The sequence below is a fragment of the Salvelinus sp. IW2-2015 genome, linkage group LG2 (genome assembly GCF_002910315.2).
Source record: "Salvelinus sp. IW2-2015 linkage group LG2, ASM291031v2, whole genome shotgun sequence".
Lineage (NCBI taxonomy): Eukaryota > Metazoa > Chordata > Actinopteri > Salmoniformes > Salmonidae > Salvelinus > Salvelinus sp. IW2-2015.
In genome coordinates, this window is record NC_036839.1 from 16,208,034 (window position 1) to 16,224,854 (window position 16,821).

Consider the following 16,821-nt stretch of genomic DNA (forward strand, 5'->3'; position numbering starts at 1 on the left):
GGCAAGAAGGACAAACATCTTTACAGTGTATTGAACCCAACACAGCAAGACACCTTGCAAAAGACAAATATTGCACTCCTTTTTTATATACAAGAATTAACAGCTTGGAATATACTTATATGCAACGGCTGTAAAAAAAAAATATTAAAAAAAATCCCATTCTAAGACATTTCAGTGATTAAGGTTGAACACTAATGTTTTCATAGGAGGCTCTTTTTCCATTAAGTTGCAGCTTTGTAAAAACATAACGAGTCTTCATGTACAGAGAGATGAATGCCAATGTATGCAGCAAATATAGTTCGCCAAGACATCAATATGAGATTTATCAAAGTGGAATAATGTACATACAAGATCACTTGAAGAGTTCAGAGCAGAAGACCAATGATCAAAACAAAAAGATGAAAATGAGACGACAGGAGGCTGATGGGGAGCTAGTGACATCACATGCACATTTGTGTTGCTTTAAGGATCCCTACAGGAACGTCTCCACAGGAAACACTACCAGTGATGTCATATACAGTATATATCATGGAACCCCAGTCAGACTCAAGACACAGGGTGGAGGATACACCAGTCCCCCCTCATTCTGTATGTCTGCTCCACAGATAGACAGCCCCACCCTGCCTCACCTCACCTCGCCTCCCCCCACCCTCCTCTGTTCATGTGGACCTGCTTTAGTTCAGTCGCCCTCATGGATCAATGTCCCTTGTCCCATCCTCCACAGAGGGGCTGTACTGTATACGATAGTGAAATCAGAAAACGACATGGTCCTTTGTCCTGGCCCACGGGACAAGCCAAAGGAGGTGGTGAGAGAAGGTTAAAAGAACATTAATAGTGTCTCACTTTAGCCAGAGCAAACTTGATGATAAGGAGAGCAGTGAAGCAGGAATGGGGGCTCATGGCAGCACTGGCACACTGGTTGGCGCGTGCATGCGGAGCGTTGAGGTCAGGAGTCAGCCAATCCCAGTGGATCTCACACCACAGAGGAGGAGTTGGGCATGCCCGCAATGGTGGCACCGCTGGGGGTACCACTGATGGCATTGAAGATGTGCAGCGAGTCTGGAAGAACGCTCTTCATGCCATCCTCCACTGGAATGATCTGGAAGGCGGAGGAAGGGAGCGAGGGAGAGAGTTCAAGGTGATGCTAAATGATAAATGGTCTATTTTAGACAATTTAATTAGGATTAATCACACATAATGAAGCCCATGCCAAAGATGTTTTACCATCCAATCTGCTCATGTCAGCACAAAGGAAAAACAGAGGGAAAAGGGGGATATCAAAGACCAAATATTAGACTATGCAATTCCAATCCCTGATAATAACGGTTACGTTCATAACATTCCTCAAACTAAACTGTTTCACCAGCATTGCAATCAGAACAAATAGAACAGATTCATCCAAAATGTACAAATCATTAAAAACAACTGATGCACAAACAATATTGAGTCCCAATGTTTGTTATGCTAGCAGGTAGCTCCTCCTTACTGGCTCGTGCATGATGGCGGACAGCTCTCTGGCCAGGTCTCTGTAGTTGGCCTTCATCTCGTCATGGTACTCCTGCTGGTCCTCTTTGATCAGCCGCTCGTTGATGCCCAGGCCATGGCCACACGCCTCCACAAACTGCCTGCTCCACAAAAGGCCAGTGTCATACATAATACATAGTGTATGTAATTCATGGTCTTCTGTAATTACTTAGTGGATAGATATGTTGTGTGGCATGGGAATGTGTATTCTGTAAGAACTCACCTAAAGACTTCTTTAAGTTGTTTGACCTTGTTGTCAGGATACTTCTTGGTGCTGGCATCATCCAGGAAAGCTCTGGCATATGCGAGGGGACCAGCATTTACCTAAAAGGTGAGAATAACATTTATTTCAGATTGGAAAGTTAAGGGATGTCTTTGCCATATAGAATTTCTATATAGTGAATAAAATAGGTGAATGGGTAAAAAAATGAGGAAGTTGTGTTTCTGTGCTCTGTGAGGACAGAGGATGTGGTTTGTGAGGACAGAGGATTTGGCTTGTGAGCAGAGGATGTGGTTAGTGAGGACAGGGGATGTGGTTAGTGAGGACAGGAATTGTGGTTTATGAGGACATAGGCCTGCACCTGGACACTGATGCTGCCCTGTAGTTTGAGCTGCAGGCGGATCATGTCCACCTCGCTGGTGGCAACTAGCTGTCTTAGCTCGGTCAACCTCTTGCTCATCTCATCTATAGCCACCTCTATGGGGTTCAGGTCTGTGTGGTGCTGGTACATCACCGCAATACGCTTCTTCACATAGGGGAAACAGTGTGTTGCTATGAGAGAGAGAGAGAAAATGGATGTGAACATGGTTGCTCAACCTATTAGGTGCGTAAAACATCCTCACCCACACATACGTTTATTAGGGGTTCAGACAGATATGTGTCCTAAGCAGTTTGATGGCGTGAGACTTGCCCATTCACTCACTAAAGACCTTTGAGGCAAGGCAGCCTTATCAGATAATGAAGATATAAGATTAAGTTTGTACATTGGAGTGTTTTACACTGTAAAACAATAAAACACAACCAATTGGGATGAAGAAATATTATTAACAAAGAGCTGACATACTCAGAACCTAATCAGATATTTCCATTATTGCACAGCAATATTATGCCAGGTACATGTACATACATACATGCCAGTACTAGCAAAGGTTTCTATGGGTATAAGGTGCTTGTCTAAGTAAATACTATAGATGCTAAGACATGTTTAACATCAATATTCCCCTGTGACTGGAACTGTGTTGACCGATGTGTTTCATTACCTTTGTCTGCGCCACAGCATGATCCCATGGACTGTACATATCTGTAGATTACCTGGATACCCTCCCCTTTCCCAGCTACACGCAGGGAGTGTTCTAAGCAGTATGCACGGATCATGTTTGAGTGATAAGGAATGTGTCTGATATTTGCGTCACATTATTTTCCGTGAGAGTCATCTATAGGTTTGTCTCACTGTGTAAGCAATAGGAAAATCTTTACAAATCTGTACATCCATGAACATACATTTGGAATAAGATGTCGACCTATGGGTCCCTTCATTGGCCCTAACTGTCTAGATGAAGTGGAACACCTACTGGTCAGGATGGTCCTGCGTTTGCACTGCTCCTCCACCCCTCCCTGCTTCTTGCCCGACACGGTGAAGGGCATCTCGAAGACAAAGCGTCGGATGTTGTGGCTCTTCTCAAAGTCTGTCTTCCTGTCCACCAGCTCCTTCTCTTCCAGGAACGGGATGACATGGGTCACCTGGATGTAGGCATACTTCGAGTCGAGATCTTTAGGGTTGATCTGGATAGGACACATAACACAAAATACCAATCAGAACACATAACATAAATGACCAATAAGAGGAATGACCAATCACAACCATCGAAAACACAAATCGAGGGTCAAATACCAAGAGTAAAGATTTGACACTTACCCTCCCAGAGTCCTGAATGATCTTAACATTCTCTGGACCAAACTTGTCAGAGTAGAGCTTGAGTAGCCTCTGAGATATCTCTGACAGTGGGGTGAATTTGGGTTCTTTGTAGATGTACTCTTTACCATCTTCATCCTCAAAGAATCCCTAGCAGGAAGCCAAAAATACACACTATGGTTACAGTACTAGAGAAAAGGAAACCAACGAAAACCCAAATGTCAAGGTGTTCATGTAACGACGACGTCGAAAGCAGTATGAAGACTTAAAAACAAGAGTATAACAGACAAATGAGCAGGGCACTACGCCGTGTTGACTAATTGTCTGTGGAAATGGGATGAGTGACAGCAACAATTTCATATCCTGACCCTAAGAGCAAGAAATATTCCCAAAATACATATCCCTGGATCAATGTCACAGTCAAAGCACAGAAACAAACAAAACTGATCTAGAATCAGTGCTACTGGACAAATAAAAGTACGGATGCAGGGATTTGGATTTCACTCCATCAAAGGATGCACAGTATTTATACCCAAAAAACAATAATACAAAAATCCCTCAGCACTGTAGCTGAATGGGGAAGTAGCTATCACCTGGATGAATGGATACAGAGATGAAAAATGGAATCCTCCCATTGAACCTTGAATAATATGCTTGTTGTCAGGGCAACACTAAGCCAGAGAGTAGTAGAGGGTCGAGATGGATAAGCTAGGCGGCGGTTAATACCACTGACTGCACTAACAGGGGCACATCACAAGCCTTAAGCTCTAACGCAGAGTGCCTACCACGTTATTTGCTTTCTCATTCATTTACCTCAGCCTCAGAGTCAGTAAACTGGTACTGCTACGGAGTTGTAGGTAGAGCAACAGAAAACAAAAAAATCATAGTTATTCCAACACTACCCAGACTACAACTATAGCATGTAAGTGTTCACACTATAACACCACATACAGAAGTAACATGGTTCTATGAAAGTTATACACGCCAACAAAGCAAACTGTCAAAAGCAAGAACTGCAAAACACAAGAGTTAACACAGTGAAAGACGAGGAAGAACCAGATGTAAGAAGACTTTGAAAATAACATTGGAAAATGGAAGCTAAGAAGACAGTCTATTACTCCATTGAATCAGCAACATGCAATGCTGTTGCAACAACCAAACACAAATAGTTGGCGGAAGGTTAGTGAGTTAATGTAACTGCTAAGAGCTTTAAGCAGCACACTTTGGCTGAAAAAATGGCATGGATTACAGCAACAGCACACCACACACAGATTTAGGCTGTTCAGGAGCAGATCCTACTGCAGAACTTACCGCTGCCTTTAAAGAGGATAAAAAAGCAGGGGGAAAAAGTATTAGATTGGATAATAAAAAGGGCACGTGACGTGGTCATGCTTTTATCAATCAAAACGCTTCCAGCATCTCCCATGCTCAAATCAAGACTATTTTGGGGGGGGGGGGACAAAGGGCACTTATTAATTTAGCCATTTGCGCCTTGAAATTGAATTCATCTTAAACAATACATTGAAAATATAATTAGTTAAAAATCTAAAATACCTGCATACTGTATTTGAAAGAGCAAAGCAATAGTATAGCGGGAAAGTGAAACAATTTGAGATCTCCATTGCATTGTTTTGTGATACAACAGTCTACCGTCAGATTTCAATCGCTAGCTCACCTGACCAAAGAAAGCCACTCTGAAATATGTGCCCAGCAGCCTCTTGCCCGTGTGCATGACCTCGGTCACTTTGCTGTAGGCACGATGGAGCGTGTCGTACAGGTGAGCTAGTTTCTGTGGAATTGAGAAACACACCGATAAGAAACAGCATCTTTTAATCAATGTTTGGGCCTTTATCCTTTAAATGTTGAGCCCCATGACCTTGAGAGTGGAACCAACAGTGGGTGCAGGTCTGCTGCTGTACCTCAAAGTCCCTACGCTTCTCATAGATGGGGATGATGAGCTTGTAGACGTCTGAGATGAGCTCATAGCGCTCAGCCTTCCACAGGCCATCAGCACACTCCTCCAACAGCTCCATCAGTACATCCTGTTTTGGAGAAAGGACGAGAGAAAACACCACTTTTCATATGGTGTCCACACGAAGGTGATCTGAACATAGACAACACGAGGGCTTCATTTCAAAGCTTTATGAAGGTTAGTGCAAAGAGAAAGTACTAGAGGCCTATTGTCCTTGACTCAACGCAACATGAACGGTTGTATAACTCCAATGACATCCTGTATAATGAGGATATGGTGAACAGGATATGAAAATGGGATTTAAAATGCACATTTGTTCGGCATCAACTCTAAATGGCTATTGGACGGCTATCATATGCCACAATGATAAGCTACACTGTGCCTTATTAGAGAACAGTGAGGATTTATTTGTAATAAATTCAAGCGTATCATTAGATGTGGAATTGGTTGCATGTTGTTCAGTAAGTGCTTTTGTTTTGCATGTTGTTTGATAGTGTGGAGCAGAGCCGATTCACAGATAACATCTCTACAAGATAGCTGCCTAGTTATCTCCAGGAAAGTGCAAACTCCAAAATTTAGCAGCAAGTGTGCTGGAAATGATCCAAGGATATAAACTGATCATTAAAAAAAAAAGATAGAGTTGTGAATGCCCCGCCCAAAACACGACATTCAAACGAGCACCAGAACTCATGTCTTGACCTAGCAGCAGATAGCAGCAGGCTGCTAGTCTCTCACCTCGTTGAAGTGGACATCCTGCATGCCCACATCCTCCATCATGGACACCTCTTCATCAATGTTGGGAGTGACCACCCGGAAGGCTGAGCAACCCTGTTTGAACATGCCTACGGACGTTAAGGAGATGGGACCATCATCAATAAACCAAATAGACAGACATTTTATTCTTTCTGAGGTGTTTTATACAGGTTCTACACTAAGGGGAAAATATAGCTTCATTCAGAACATTATCTGGTGTACTAACAGGCAAAAGGTCAAAGTTTGTTGTCAGGGAAACAGATAATTGCTCTCTTATACAGAGTGCTATGAGTGGACCTGCTTTCACAGAGCTGATTATCCCTCTGGTGTTAAGAAGCTGTGTGTGAAACAACACAGACCGACAGATTACAATGTTACATGACAAAATATGTGGCTGTATGTATCAAGCATCTCAGAGCAAAAAAGTGCTGATTTATGATCAGTTTTGCCTTTTAGATCACATTGAATACGGACAGGGAGGACCTGATCCTAGATCAGCACTCTAACTCTGAGGCGCTTGATACATACTAGGTCTGGGAACTCACGATACAATATCATCACGATACTTAGGTGGAGATACGATATCTATTGCGATTCTCACGATTCTACAGTTGAAGTCGGAAGTTTACATACACTTAGATTGGAGTCATTAAAACTCGTTTTTCAACCACTACACAAATTTCTTGTTAACAAACTATAGATTTGGCAAGTCGTTTAGGACATCTACTTTCTGCATGACAGAACAAATTTCTCCGACAATTGTTTACAGATTATTTAACTTATAATTCACTGCATCACAATTCCAGTGAGTCAGAAGTTTACATACACTAAGTTGACTCTGCCTTTAAACAGCTTGGAAAATCCCAGAAAATGATGTCAAGACTTTAGAAGCTTCTGATAGTCTAATTGACATAATTTGAGTCAATTGGAGGTGTACCTGTGAATGTATTTCAAGGCCTACCTTCATACTCAGTGCCTCTTTGCTTGACATCATGGGAAAATCAAAATAAATCAGCGGAGACCTCAGAAAAGAATGTAGACCTCCACAAGTCTGGTTCATCCTTGGGAGCAATTTCCAAACGCCTGAAGGTACCACGTTCATCTGTACAAACAATAGTACGCATGGGGACAAAGATCGTACTTTTTGGAGAAATGTCCTCTGGTCTGATGAAACAAAAATGGAACTGTTTGGCCATAATGACCATCATTATGTTTGGAGGAAAAAGGGGGAGGCTTGCAAGCCGAAGAACACCATCCCAACCGTGAAGTACGGGGGTGGCAGCATCATGTTGTGGGGGTGCTTTGCTGCAGGAGGGACTGGTGCACTTCATAAAATAGATAGAATCATGAGGGAGGAAAATTATGTGGATATATTGAAGCAACATCTCAAGACATTAGTCAGGAAGGTAAAGCTTGGTCGCAGATGGGTCTTCCAAATGGACAATGACCCCAAGCATACTTCCAAAGTTGTGGCAAAATGGCTTAAGGACAACAAAGTCAAGGTATTGGAGTGGCCATCACAAAGCCCTGACCTCAATCCCATAGAAAATTTGTGGGCAGAACTGAAAAAGCGTGTGCGAGCAAGGAGGCCTACAAACCTGACTCAGTTACACCAGCTCTGTCAGGAGGAATGGGCCAAAATTCACCCAACTTGTGTGGGAAGCTGGTGGAAGGCTACCTGAAACGTTTGACCCAAGTTATACAATTTAAAGACAATGCTACCAAATACTAATTGAGTGTACGTAAACTTCTGACCCACTGGGAATGTAATGAAAGAAATAAAAGCTAAAATAAATCATTCTCACTGCTATTATTCTGACATTTCACATTCTTAAAATAAAGTGGTGATCCTAACTGACCTAAGACAGGGAATTTTTACTAGGATTAAATGTCAGGAATTTTGAAAAACTTATTTTAAATGTATTCGGCTAAGGTGTATGTAAACTTCCGACTTCAACTGTATATGTATTGCGATCTGACAGCGCCATTTTATTGCGATTTGATGTTCTAAACATATTCCTCACCATATGTCTGCTGCAGAGGGACAGAGAGAGCCTTGACAAAACGACTTTTGATCAGTCATAGAAATAAAAGTGCTATTTAAAAAGAAGACAGAGAAAAAGCTATGAAGGAGTTTTGGTGCAGGTACAGCCAACTAGCGCAAAAATAATATTGCGATATTGTCAAAACACCACCCTATATCGTCAAAAATAATATCCCTTTGTGTCACTGTATCGATTTTCTCCCCCATCCCTAATACATACGGCCCCTGATCGTATCGGAACGTAGAAAGAACGACAAATTACATAGTGCTATGTACACTAATCACAGTATAGTATTGGACTACTGACTAATAACAAACTAATAACTACCAATAATTTCATTAAAATCACATTGCGCTGACCATTCATGAACCCCTTGTGAAGTTCTCCTGTCTTGAAAAGAGACAACGGCACCATCGAATGACAATCATCAGCAACATCTCTACTGCTGACGGAAAACGCACCTTTTCTCCGGAGATACTCGGCCACCAGTGCCGCCACGTGCACATAACACATGGCTGCCTGTGAACAACAGAGAACATCCCAGATAGATCAGTATGTTTTACCAGCCACCCACATGACTTGAATTCAACATATAACATCATCATACTGTGTATAGAAAGATTCAACCATAATCCATTCCTTAAATATCTACACCTATCAAAATAACACCCATCCCTCTGGCATTGACTTATATTCATATATTTTTAGGCCCAAACTCTGACCCCTAGCCTGGTACAGACCTCGGACAGGTCTCCATTCTTCACATGGATGCGGGCCATGCTGTCCAGCCAAGTCTTGCGGAGTTCGGGCGTGCTGGCGTAGGACTTGGCTAGGCTATACTGCAGGTCCACCAGCATCTCCGGGTCCCTCTCATGCTCCTTCATCTGAGCCGTGGCCATCAGGACCGTCCGGATCCGCTTGGTCAGGTCCTTCACATCTGACGGGAAAGCGGTGTTCTACACAGGATAATACAGCAGATTATTCAAGTGGTCCAACCTTGGCTGTAATATATTTCATATAATATGTCCATTAAAGACCAAGCAATACCGATGACATGAAGTTTGAATGTGAATAGAGTGTCCATCGGGATCTGACCTTGATGGTCTTATCACTGTTGGCACAGTTGTTGATGATAGACAGAGACTGTTGGAAGCGGGTTCCTCCGATACCGATGACGTCAGCAATCAGCTGACTGACAGCGATCACCACCTGGGCGTGAAGGCAGGAAATGCACATCAATACGAAACTACTATCACAACCATCAACCAATCCGCTCTTTATGAAAGCTCCATAGAGCGTGCTGCTACATAGAGATGTTCTGAGGAGACAAATGTATCAGCATGTGGAAGGGAAACCCTCTATCTCTCACTTGGAGGTGAGTGCGGACGAAGGACTTGCGCCCGGTGTAGTCAAAGTTACTCTTCATGAGGAAGTAGAGGAGGTGGGCGGCGTCGCTGCGGATGGAGCTCAGCTTGGAGTTGCAGCACTTCAGGATCTCGTAGCAGAACGAAGCACACATGTCCGCTCGGCCCTCGAAGAAGGTGCAGGGGAACTGGAAACAAACACATAGTGATGATTAGATACTCGGCACATTTAAGACCGGGAGAGAAAAACACTTCACTACTGCGAAGTGTTGAAGACCAATGGCCTCCTTACTTTGTAGATGAAGGTGCGCAGCGAGGTGAAGACCTGCTTGAGGGCCGTCTCTGATTGGTTGATCTGCAGGAAGCAGAGGTGTACCTGGAACACCTTCTTCATGAGCGGGTTGTGGCCATGGTCCGAACAGAGTTGGGTCTGACAACATAAAAGTACAGACAGTTATCTTCAAAATCCCGGGGACTGGCAGTAATAGACAACATCAAGTAAGAAGTGGGGAAAAAGGTGACATAATCCAATAAAATGGCAAACAAGACATATCAAATGCATGCACTGTATGTACACAAGCAGGATTGTGTTCTTGTCAGGGATTGGTAAGGCAAAACTGAAGAGGGAGTTTCAACTTTTAGATAACATAATCAGATAAGTAAGGACCGCTTATTATAACCAACAGAAACCACAGCTAGGAGTGTACCTTGAATCCCATGATGAAGATGCTGAGAGTGTCCAGCACGGTGAGGCAGACCTCCGTGGCGATGTTGGCTTCCAGGACCGATTGGTTCATCACGTCAGCATCAGAGTGGCTATAGGCTGCAGGGTACACACACACACCACACTGCTGGAGCACTTTCAAATCACCCCTAAATTCTTATGCTGCTCCGACTGAGTCTCAAATTGCACTGTATTCCCTATTTAGTGCACTACTTTTAAACAGGACCCATAGGGCTCTGGTATAGGGAATAGGGTGACATTTGGGCTGCAGCCTGAGTCAGGGCTGCATAAATGCCGTCGTGAGAATTCATTACAATACAGTCAGAGAGAATAGTCATCATTAGTATCAAGGTAAAAAACCTTGCTTCAAAGGAGGAAATAATATTCTGTGGAGTTGAAAACAAAATGCATTTTACTTGTGATTTTTCAGAGGTTTGAATACAATGAAATGAGTTAAGGGAACAGAAATGAACAGGATAGAGGGATCAGAGGGTTTAAAATGGCATGCTCTTAATTCAACCAGATGAACAGAGCTAATAGTAAATAGTCTGAAAGCTGCCTGTCGTTGACCTGATACTTTCTTACCATGGTCTACAGATATTCCAAGAACACTTGAAATCTTTCTTACACTGAAAACACAAAGAAACTCACTTCATTAAAGGGAATCATGTAACAGACACCCTATACTATAGAGTTGAATCTCTTTTGCTTTCGGTGAACTTTTATTCACTCAAAACCACAACATCCATGGACGGCTCTAGAACGGCTGACTTTGGACTTGGGTTTGGCACACATGATTCTAATGAAGAGGATGATGATGATGACTGACTACAGAGGGAGGAGCAGAGGGGCCTTTGGTTTAGGGGTGGGTGTTTGGGGGGACTTACTGTGGTTAAAAGTGTATGAGTTATCCAGGCTGCTGAGTTGCTGTAAGCGGGCATGCATCATTCCCGCCCTGTTACGGGACACAGGCAGAGTCTGAGACTTCCGCTCATGTGCTGCTACGAGTCCCACCCCTTCCTGGTTCCTGATGAGGAAACAGGACACTGTTAAACGAGTGGCTCATTACCAGCAGGACCAGGGTTAGTCAAGCAGGTTAGAGTGGATATTACACATACCTAACTATTCTATTGATTTAAAAAATGGTAGGATATACTGTATAGCCTGGTAACCAGATCAGTTTAAGACTCCTTTGTGGTCGTCTTAAATCATAAACTGTCTCCCAGGCTAGAAATAGGGTTAAAGAGAAAATCAAGCGCACCTCTAGGACATGAACAAATGTCTGCTTTAGGTATATTTGGAGCATCTTTGAGCTAATTTAACACACTGCTACTCTTCCCATTTGTGATCATCTATACAGTCTTGATTCAGGGTTGAGAAGTAAAAGCATAGCTGTGAGGCATTTCAGAGAAGCGTGTTTCTCATGCGATGGGTCAGACAGTGCCAGATCAGCATCACAGCAGTTAGTAGCAGCAGAAGCCAGCGCATGCACATAACAGTGACAGACACTATATACGGTGACGCTTATGTCAGGGTAGAGTAGTGAGGTGCTATTACATGCCCAATCAGTTGTGTGCTGTTATAAGATGGCCAATCAGAAAAGAGAGAAGACAACATGCTTTTAGTATAGGAGAGTTAATTCCACTTCTAGTCTTACCCAAGCAGGAGGGGCAGGAGCCATGTTTTTTTTTAAACTATATTAAACTTGCCAGCATTTAAATGAACAGAAAAACAGAGAGAGTGGTGGTGGGTTAGAGAGAGTGGAGAGTGAGACCCATAGCCATCAGTGTGTCCGGCGCAGAGCTCCCACAGAGAATGTGTGTGCCAGAGTCCAAAGGCAAATTATGAGCGTACTGTATAGTGTGTTTATAAGGTGTAGTGTTTTAGGGGCTTTACTGTACACACAATGTTAACCAAGCTCAACAAACCACACATTAGTACTGTTTTGGGCCTATTGGTAGAAATATCAGTCACAGGTTTGTGTTCTGGTCTCAAGTGTTACTACAAATCGACATTCATTCCTATACCTTAAAATAGCACAATATCATGTCACTAAAATGGTTGGACAATATTCACACAACATTAACATAACATTTGAATCAACACAATTATATAAACATAAAATATATGAAACTGTAATAAATTATGAATTTAGAGTAGTGTCATATACAGGTATTACATACAAGCTCCATACAACTAATTGAACCATTCTGACAACAACATTACCTTGCGATGGATCTTTTTCCTATGTATCTGAATTGATGGAGACACACCCTGGAAACAGAAACGTTGGGAGACTCATCGTTAGACAATGTGGACAGAGGACGCTTAAACATCCCCTGATATGCACGGTAAATGGTATGGACTAGCATCAGGTCAATAATAACACGGCCAAGCCGAGTTCACTTCTTACTCTACTAGTGTGAAGAAGTCCATGAGCTCAGAAGATGAGGCCTTGTTCCAGTATGTAAACAGAGCATCTGAACGAAGGATAGAAGGGAGTTAGAGAGTCACCTGCGCTGCTTCCCGAATGGCACTGGGTCAAAAGCAGTGCACTAAATAGAGGATAGGGGATGTAGTCTTGGCGAAACTACTGGCTGTAGAAAACACAGGTCACTAAGCATATCCTAACCCCCCCCCCCAAAAAAACATATAATCATGTAATTGTACTAGAGAGAGGTGTGGTCTTACCCTCAGACATGCTCTTGAGGACATGCAGGAAGCACATGAGCAGGCTCTTGATCTCAGTCTGGTCCAGTTTGTCACAGCGCAGTAGGCTGCTGCCCAGGGCTGAGGCTGGCTGGTTCTGAGGGACAGACGCGCTGGTCAGAGATCAGCTGGAATACACTACAACACACTACTTATGCCCTGTTGCACTGCTCTATTCACAGCATAATGCTATTGGGAGATTTGTAGTATTTGTCCTATTGCTGTCTTTGTTGACATATTTGCCATTTTGTTGTCTACTTCTTCATCTTATCTTAATCCGTCCATGTTCTAAAAGGCAAAACGGGTAGAAAAAAAACAAGGACATTTTAAATATTGAAAACAGTAAAACATTAGAGTTTATCATTGTCATTATTATGTAATACTAAATTGCACTTCAGTACATCTACATCCTATACATTAGTATTCATGTGATATGATGTGCTGATAAGCATGTAGTATGACTCACGGTGCAGTATGACTACACTAATGGAGTCAGTCACTCAGGCCCTGTTGGCCTCTAGACGTGGGTGAGACTTCCAGATCAACTCTACGTGCAGGGCCTAATCACTAGAATTCTCCAAGCCGGGACAGAGAGCAGGGAGCAGGAACCAGCAGTTATAGCACAGCGTGGGTTTGGCGGAATACAGCGTCTTCCGTTGCCAGCGGTGAGTTAGTCTAGACCAGAACTCCTAACTGAGGATGACCTCACGGAAAGACTGAAGCTATGTCTTGTCTTGGAGTGTTGACAGAGAAAGTTAGCAGCTAAACTTAGCTGCCCCAAATAAGTCTGGGAACTTGACTGAAGAGGGTAGGTGATCATTTGCATGAATTCTTTATTAAGAAGGATTTATAATTGGAAATATACTAGATGGGTATCATTCACAGCCTAAAAATTAAACAAATATTACACATTCATGTTTTTCTTTCCCCTTCTGGCTAACTGTCTCCTCAGAGTATCATTCACCCCCCAAAAAATGGGAAAAAAATTGAGAAACATAACACAAAGAAAGGAACTCGGAACTCTTACAGACTGAGATAGAAAAGTCACACAGCACATGTGAGCGAGATCAAAAATAAAGAGGCTCCAGCTGTGTGTATCACTCCTACAGAAAGCCCCCATGAAGCCACACAGTAGCTGTGCTTCATGGCACCAGAGACGAAACTGTGTATCATCCGCCTGGCAAAGAAAGGAACTCGGCAAGACTAAAACACACACACTCGCTCACACACACTCCCAGATGGGACACTCTTGGGAGGAAGGGGGGGTGAGGGAGGTTTATTGGTATTCTGTACTTGGAGTGGAGTGGTGGTGTGATGCGGGACATGATTCTCTGAGACACTGGGGACAGTGAGCAGGGAAAAGTCCATGGTGGCGCGCTTGGAGCGAATGGATAGCACGGAGTCCTCGGGCTCAGAAAAGAAGCGCAGCACGTTGGCAGAGTGTCTCCGCCTGATATTCTCCTTCGGCCAGCAGCAGGAGTGTGTGGGTGGGTGGGTGGAGGAGTCAATGGTACAACGATAAGTTAATAGGGGGTAACCTCATAACTGTCACAGGTATACAGTGGCAAGAAAAAGTATGTGAACCATTTGGAATTACTTGGATTTCAGCATAAATTGGTCATAAAATTTGATCTGATCTATATCTAAGTCACAACAATAGACAAACATAGAAAACTAATAACACACAAATTATTGTATTTTTCTTGTCTAAAAGTATGTGAACCCCTAGGCTAATGACTTCTCCAAAAGCTAATTGGAGTCAGGAGTCAGCTGACCTGGAGTCCAATCAATGAGATGAGATTGGAGATGTTGGTTACGCTCACAAAATTTGAGTTTGCTATTCACAAGAAGCATTGCCTGATGTGAACCATGCCTCAAACAAAAGATCTCAGAAGGCCTAAGATTAAGAATTGTTGACTTGCATCAATCTGGAAAGGGTTACAAAAGTATCTCTAAAAGCCTTGATGTTCATCAGTCCACAGTAAGACAAATTGTCTATAAATGGAGAAATTTCAGCACTGTTGCTACTCTCCCTAGGAGTGTCCTTCCMGCAAAGATGACTGCAAGAGCACAGCACAGAATGCTCAATGAGGTTAAGAAGAATCCTAGAGTGTCAGCTAAAGACTTACAGAAATCTCTGGAACATGCTAACAACCTACGATACGTAATAAACTAAACAAGAATGGTGTTCATAGGAGGATCCCACGGATAAAGCCACTGCTGCCCAAAAAAAAACATTGCTGCACATCTGAAGTTCACAAAAGTGCACCTGGATGTTTGACAAAATATTCAGTGGACAGATGAAACTAAAGTTGAGGTGTTTGGAAGGAACACACGACACTGTGTGGAGAATAAAAGGCACAGCACACCAACATCAAAACCTCATCCCAACTGTAAAGTATGGTGGAGGAGCAACATGGTTTGGGGCTGCTTTGCTGCCTCAGGGCCTGGACAGCTTGCTATCAGACGGAAAAATGTATTCCCAAGTTTATCAAGACATTTTGCAGGAGAATGTATGGCTATCTGTCCACCAATTGAAGCTCAACAGATGATGGGTGATGCAACAGGACAACGACCCAAAACACAGAAGTAAATCAACAAAAGAATGGCTTCAACAGAAGAAAATACGCCTTCTGGAGTGGCCCAGTCAGAGTCCTGACCTCAACCCGATTGAGATGCTGTGGTCTGACCTCAAGAGAGCAGTTCACACCAGACATCCCAAGAACATTGCTGAACTGAAACAGTTTTGTAAAGAGGAATGGTCCAAAATTCCTCCTGACCGTTGTGCAGGTCTGATCRGCAACTACAGAAAACGTTTGGTTGAGGTTGTTGCTGCCAAAGGAGGGTCAACCAGTTATTAAATCCAAGGGTTCACATACTTTTRCACCCTACACTGAATGTTTACACGGTGTGTTCAATAAAGACATGAWAACATATAATTGTTTGTGTGTTATTAGTTTAAGCAGACTGTGTTTGTCTATTGTTGTGACCTAGATAAAGATCAGATCAAATGTTATGACCAATTTATGRAGAAATCCAGGTATTTTCAAAGGGTTCACATACTTTTTCTTGCCACTGTAATGGATGCACCTCTTATGTGTCAGTGAGAAATACACAAAATGATGCATGAAACATCAACTAAATACGTGGCCTGAATCTCATTCACTGAATAGCTGCTCAACTCATATTGACCCGTACACATTTATTTCTAGCCCAAATGGACTAACAGCACTGCAGTGATCTGATATCCTGATGGAGGTCATGTGCCAGTTGGACACATGCAACAGACATAGGCTACACCCTCAATAAGTGAAAMCAGAAATGATCAACTTTAAGTAATAGTCCATGACAGTGGCTGTACTCTGACTCCATGGAGTTGTACCTTGTCCAGAGAGTTGGTCTTATCATTGCTCTTCTCATGAAGACTGTTGCCAGAGTCAGTGCTGATGAGGGAGCCCCGGGAGTCAGCGTGGCGGACAGAGTTAATGTTGGGGGTGGAGGACGCGTGGGGGGAGGCTGGAGAACACAAAGYCAACAGCACAGTTAAACTCATGGCCCGCATGCCGCTCAATCGCAACGGGACAACATGAGTCGAGTGTCATATCGTTGCCTGCCAAAAGCAGACTGAATCTCACCGGTGCCAGAGATAACCCCAAACACATCCTTGTGCAAACTGTTGTCTAACAAAGTACTGGAGCGTGGAGGCGTCATCATCATGGAGTTGCCCAAGAGTGGGTCATCTCTTCCATTCTGAAAGGAAAATGGACCATTAGTAAAGCCAAACATTTACAGGTAGGGCCTTTGAGTTGTGGTGGTA

The 16,821-nt window shown here is 43.1% G+C and overlaps 1 protein-coding gene across 4 annotated transcripts in view; it reads right to left on the minus strand.

Moving 5' to 3' along the window:
- Positions 1-560: 560 nt before the first annotated feature.
- The window catches only part of LOC111975661 (dedicator of cytokinesis protein 9), a 116,012-nt gene continuing 99,751 nt past the window's right edge, over positions 561-16,821 (minus strand). For 3 of the 4 annotated variants that reach the window (XM_024004215.2, XM_024004188.2, XM_024004224.2), the window contains exons 33-53: positions 16,640-16,754; positions 16,387-16,520; positions 12,987-13,101; positions 12,709-12,775; positions 12,522-12,569; positions 11,183-11,322; positions 10,279-10,394; positions 9,864-10,001; positions 9,577-9,759; positions 9,303-9,416; positions 8,948-9,163; positions 8,669-8,726; positions 6,145-6,251; positions 5,357-5,479; positions 5,113-5,226; positions 3,441-3,587; positions 3,097-3,307; positions 2,106-2,296; positions 1,748-1,848; positions 1,487-1,625; positions 561-1,099 (exon numbers count right to left, since the gene is read on the minus strand). In XM_024004215.2, coding sequence (XP_023859983.1) covers positions 974-1,099; positions 1,487-1,625; positions 1,748-1,848; positions 2,106-2,296; positions 3,097-3,307; positions 3,441-3,587; positions 5,113-5,226; positions 5,357-5,479; positions 6,145-6,251; positions 8,669-8,726; positions 8,948-9,163; positions 9,303-9,416; positions 9,577-9,759; positions 9,864-10,001; positions 10,279-10,394; positions 11,183-11,322; positions 12,522-12,569; positions 12,709-12,775; positions 12,987-13,101; positions 16,387-16,520; positions 16,640-16,754 — 2,703 coding nt within the window. In that variant the 3' untranslated portion in view covers positions 561-973. Of the gene's footprint in view, positions 1,100-1,486; positions 1,626-1,747; positions 1,849-2,105; positions 2,297-3,096; positions 3,308-3,440; positions 3,588-5,112; positions 5,227-5,356; positions 5,480-6,144; positions 6,252-8,566; positions 8,727-8,947; positions 9,164-9,302; positions 9,417-9,576; positions 9,760-9,863; positions 10,002-10,278; positions 10,395-11,182; positions 11,323-12,521; positions 12,570-12,708; positions 12,776-12,986; positions 13,102-16,386; positions 16,521-16,639; positions 16,755-16,821 lie in introns of all 4 variants that reach the window. The other variant, XM_070447536.1, reaches the window with a different exon arrangement.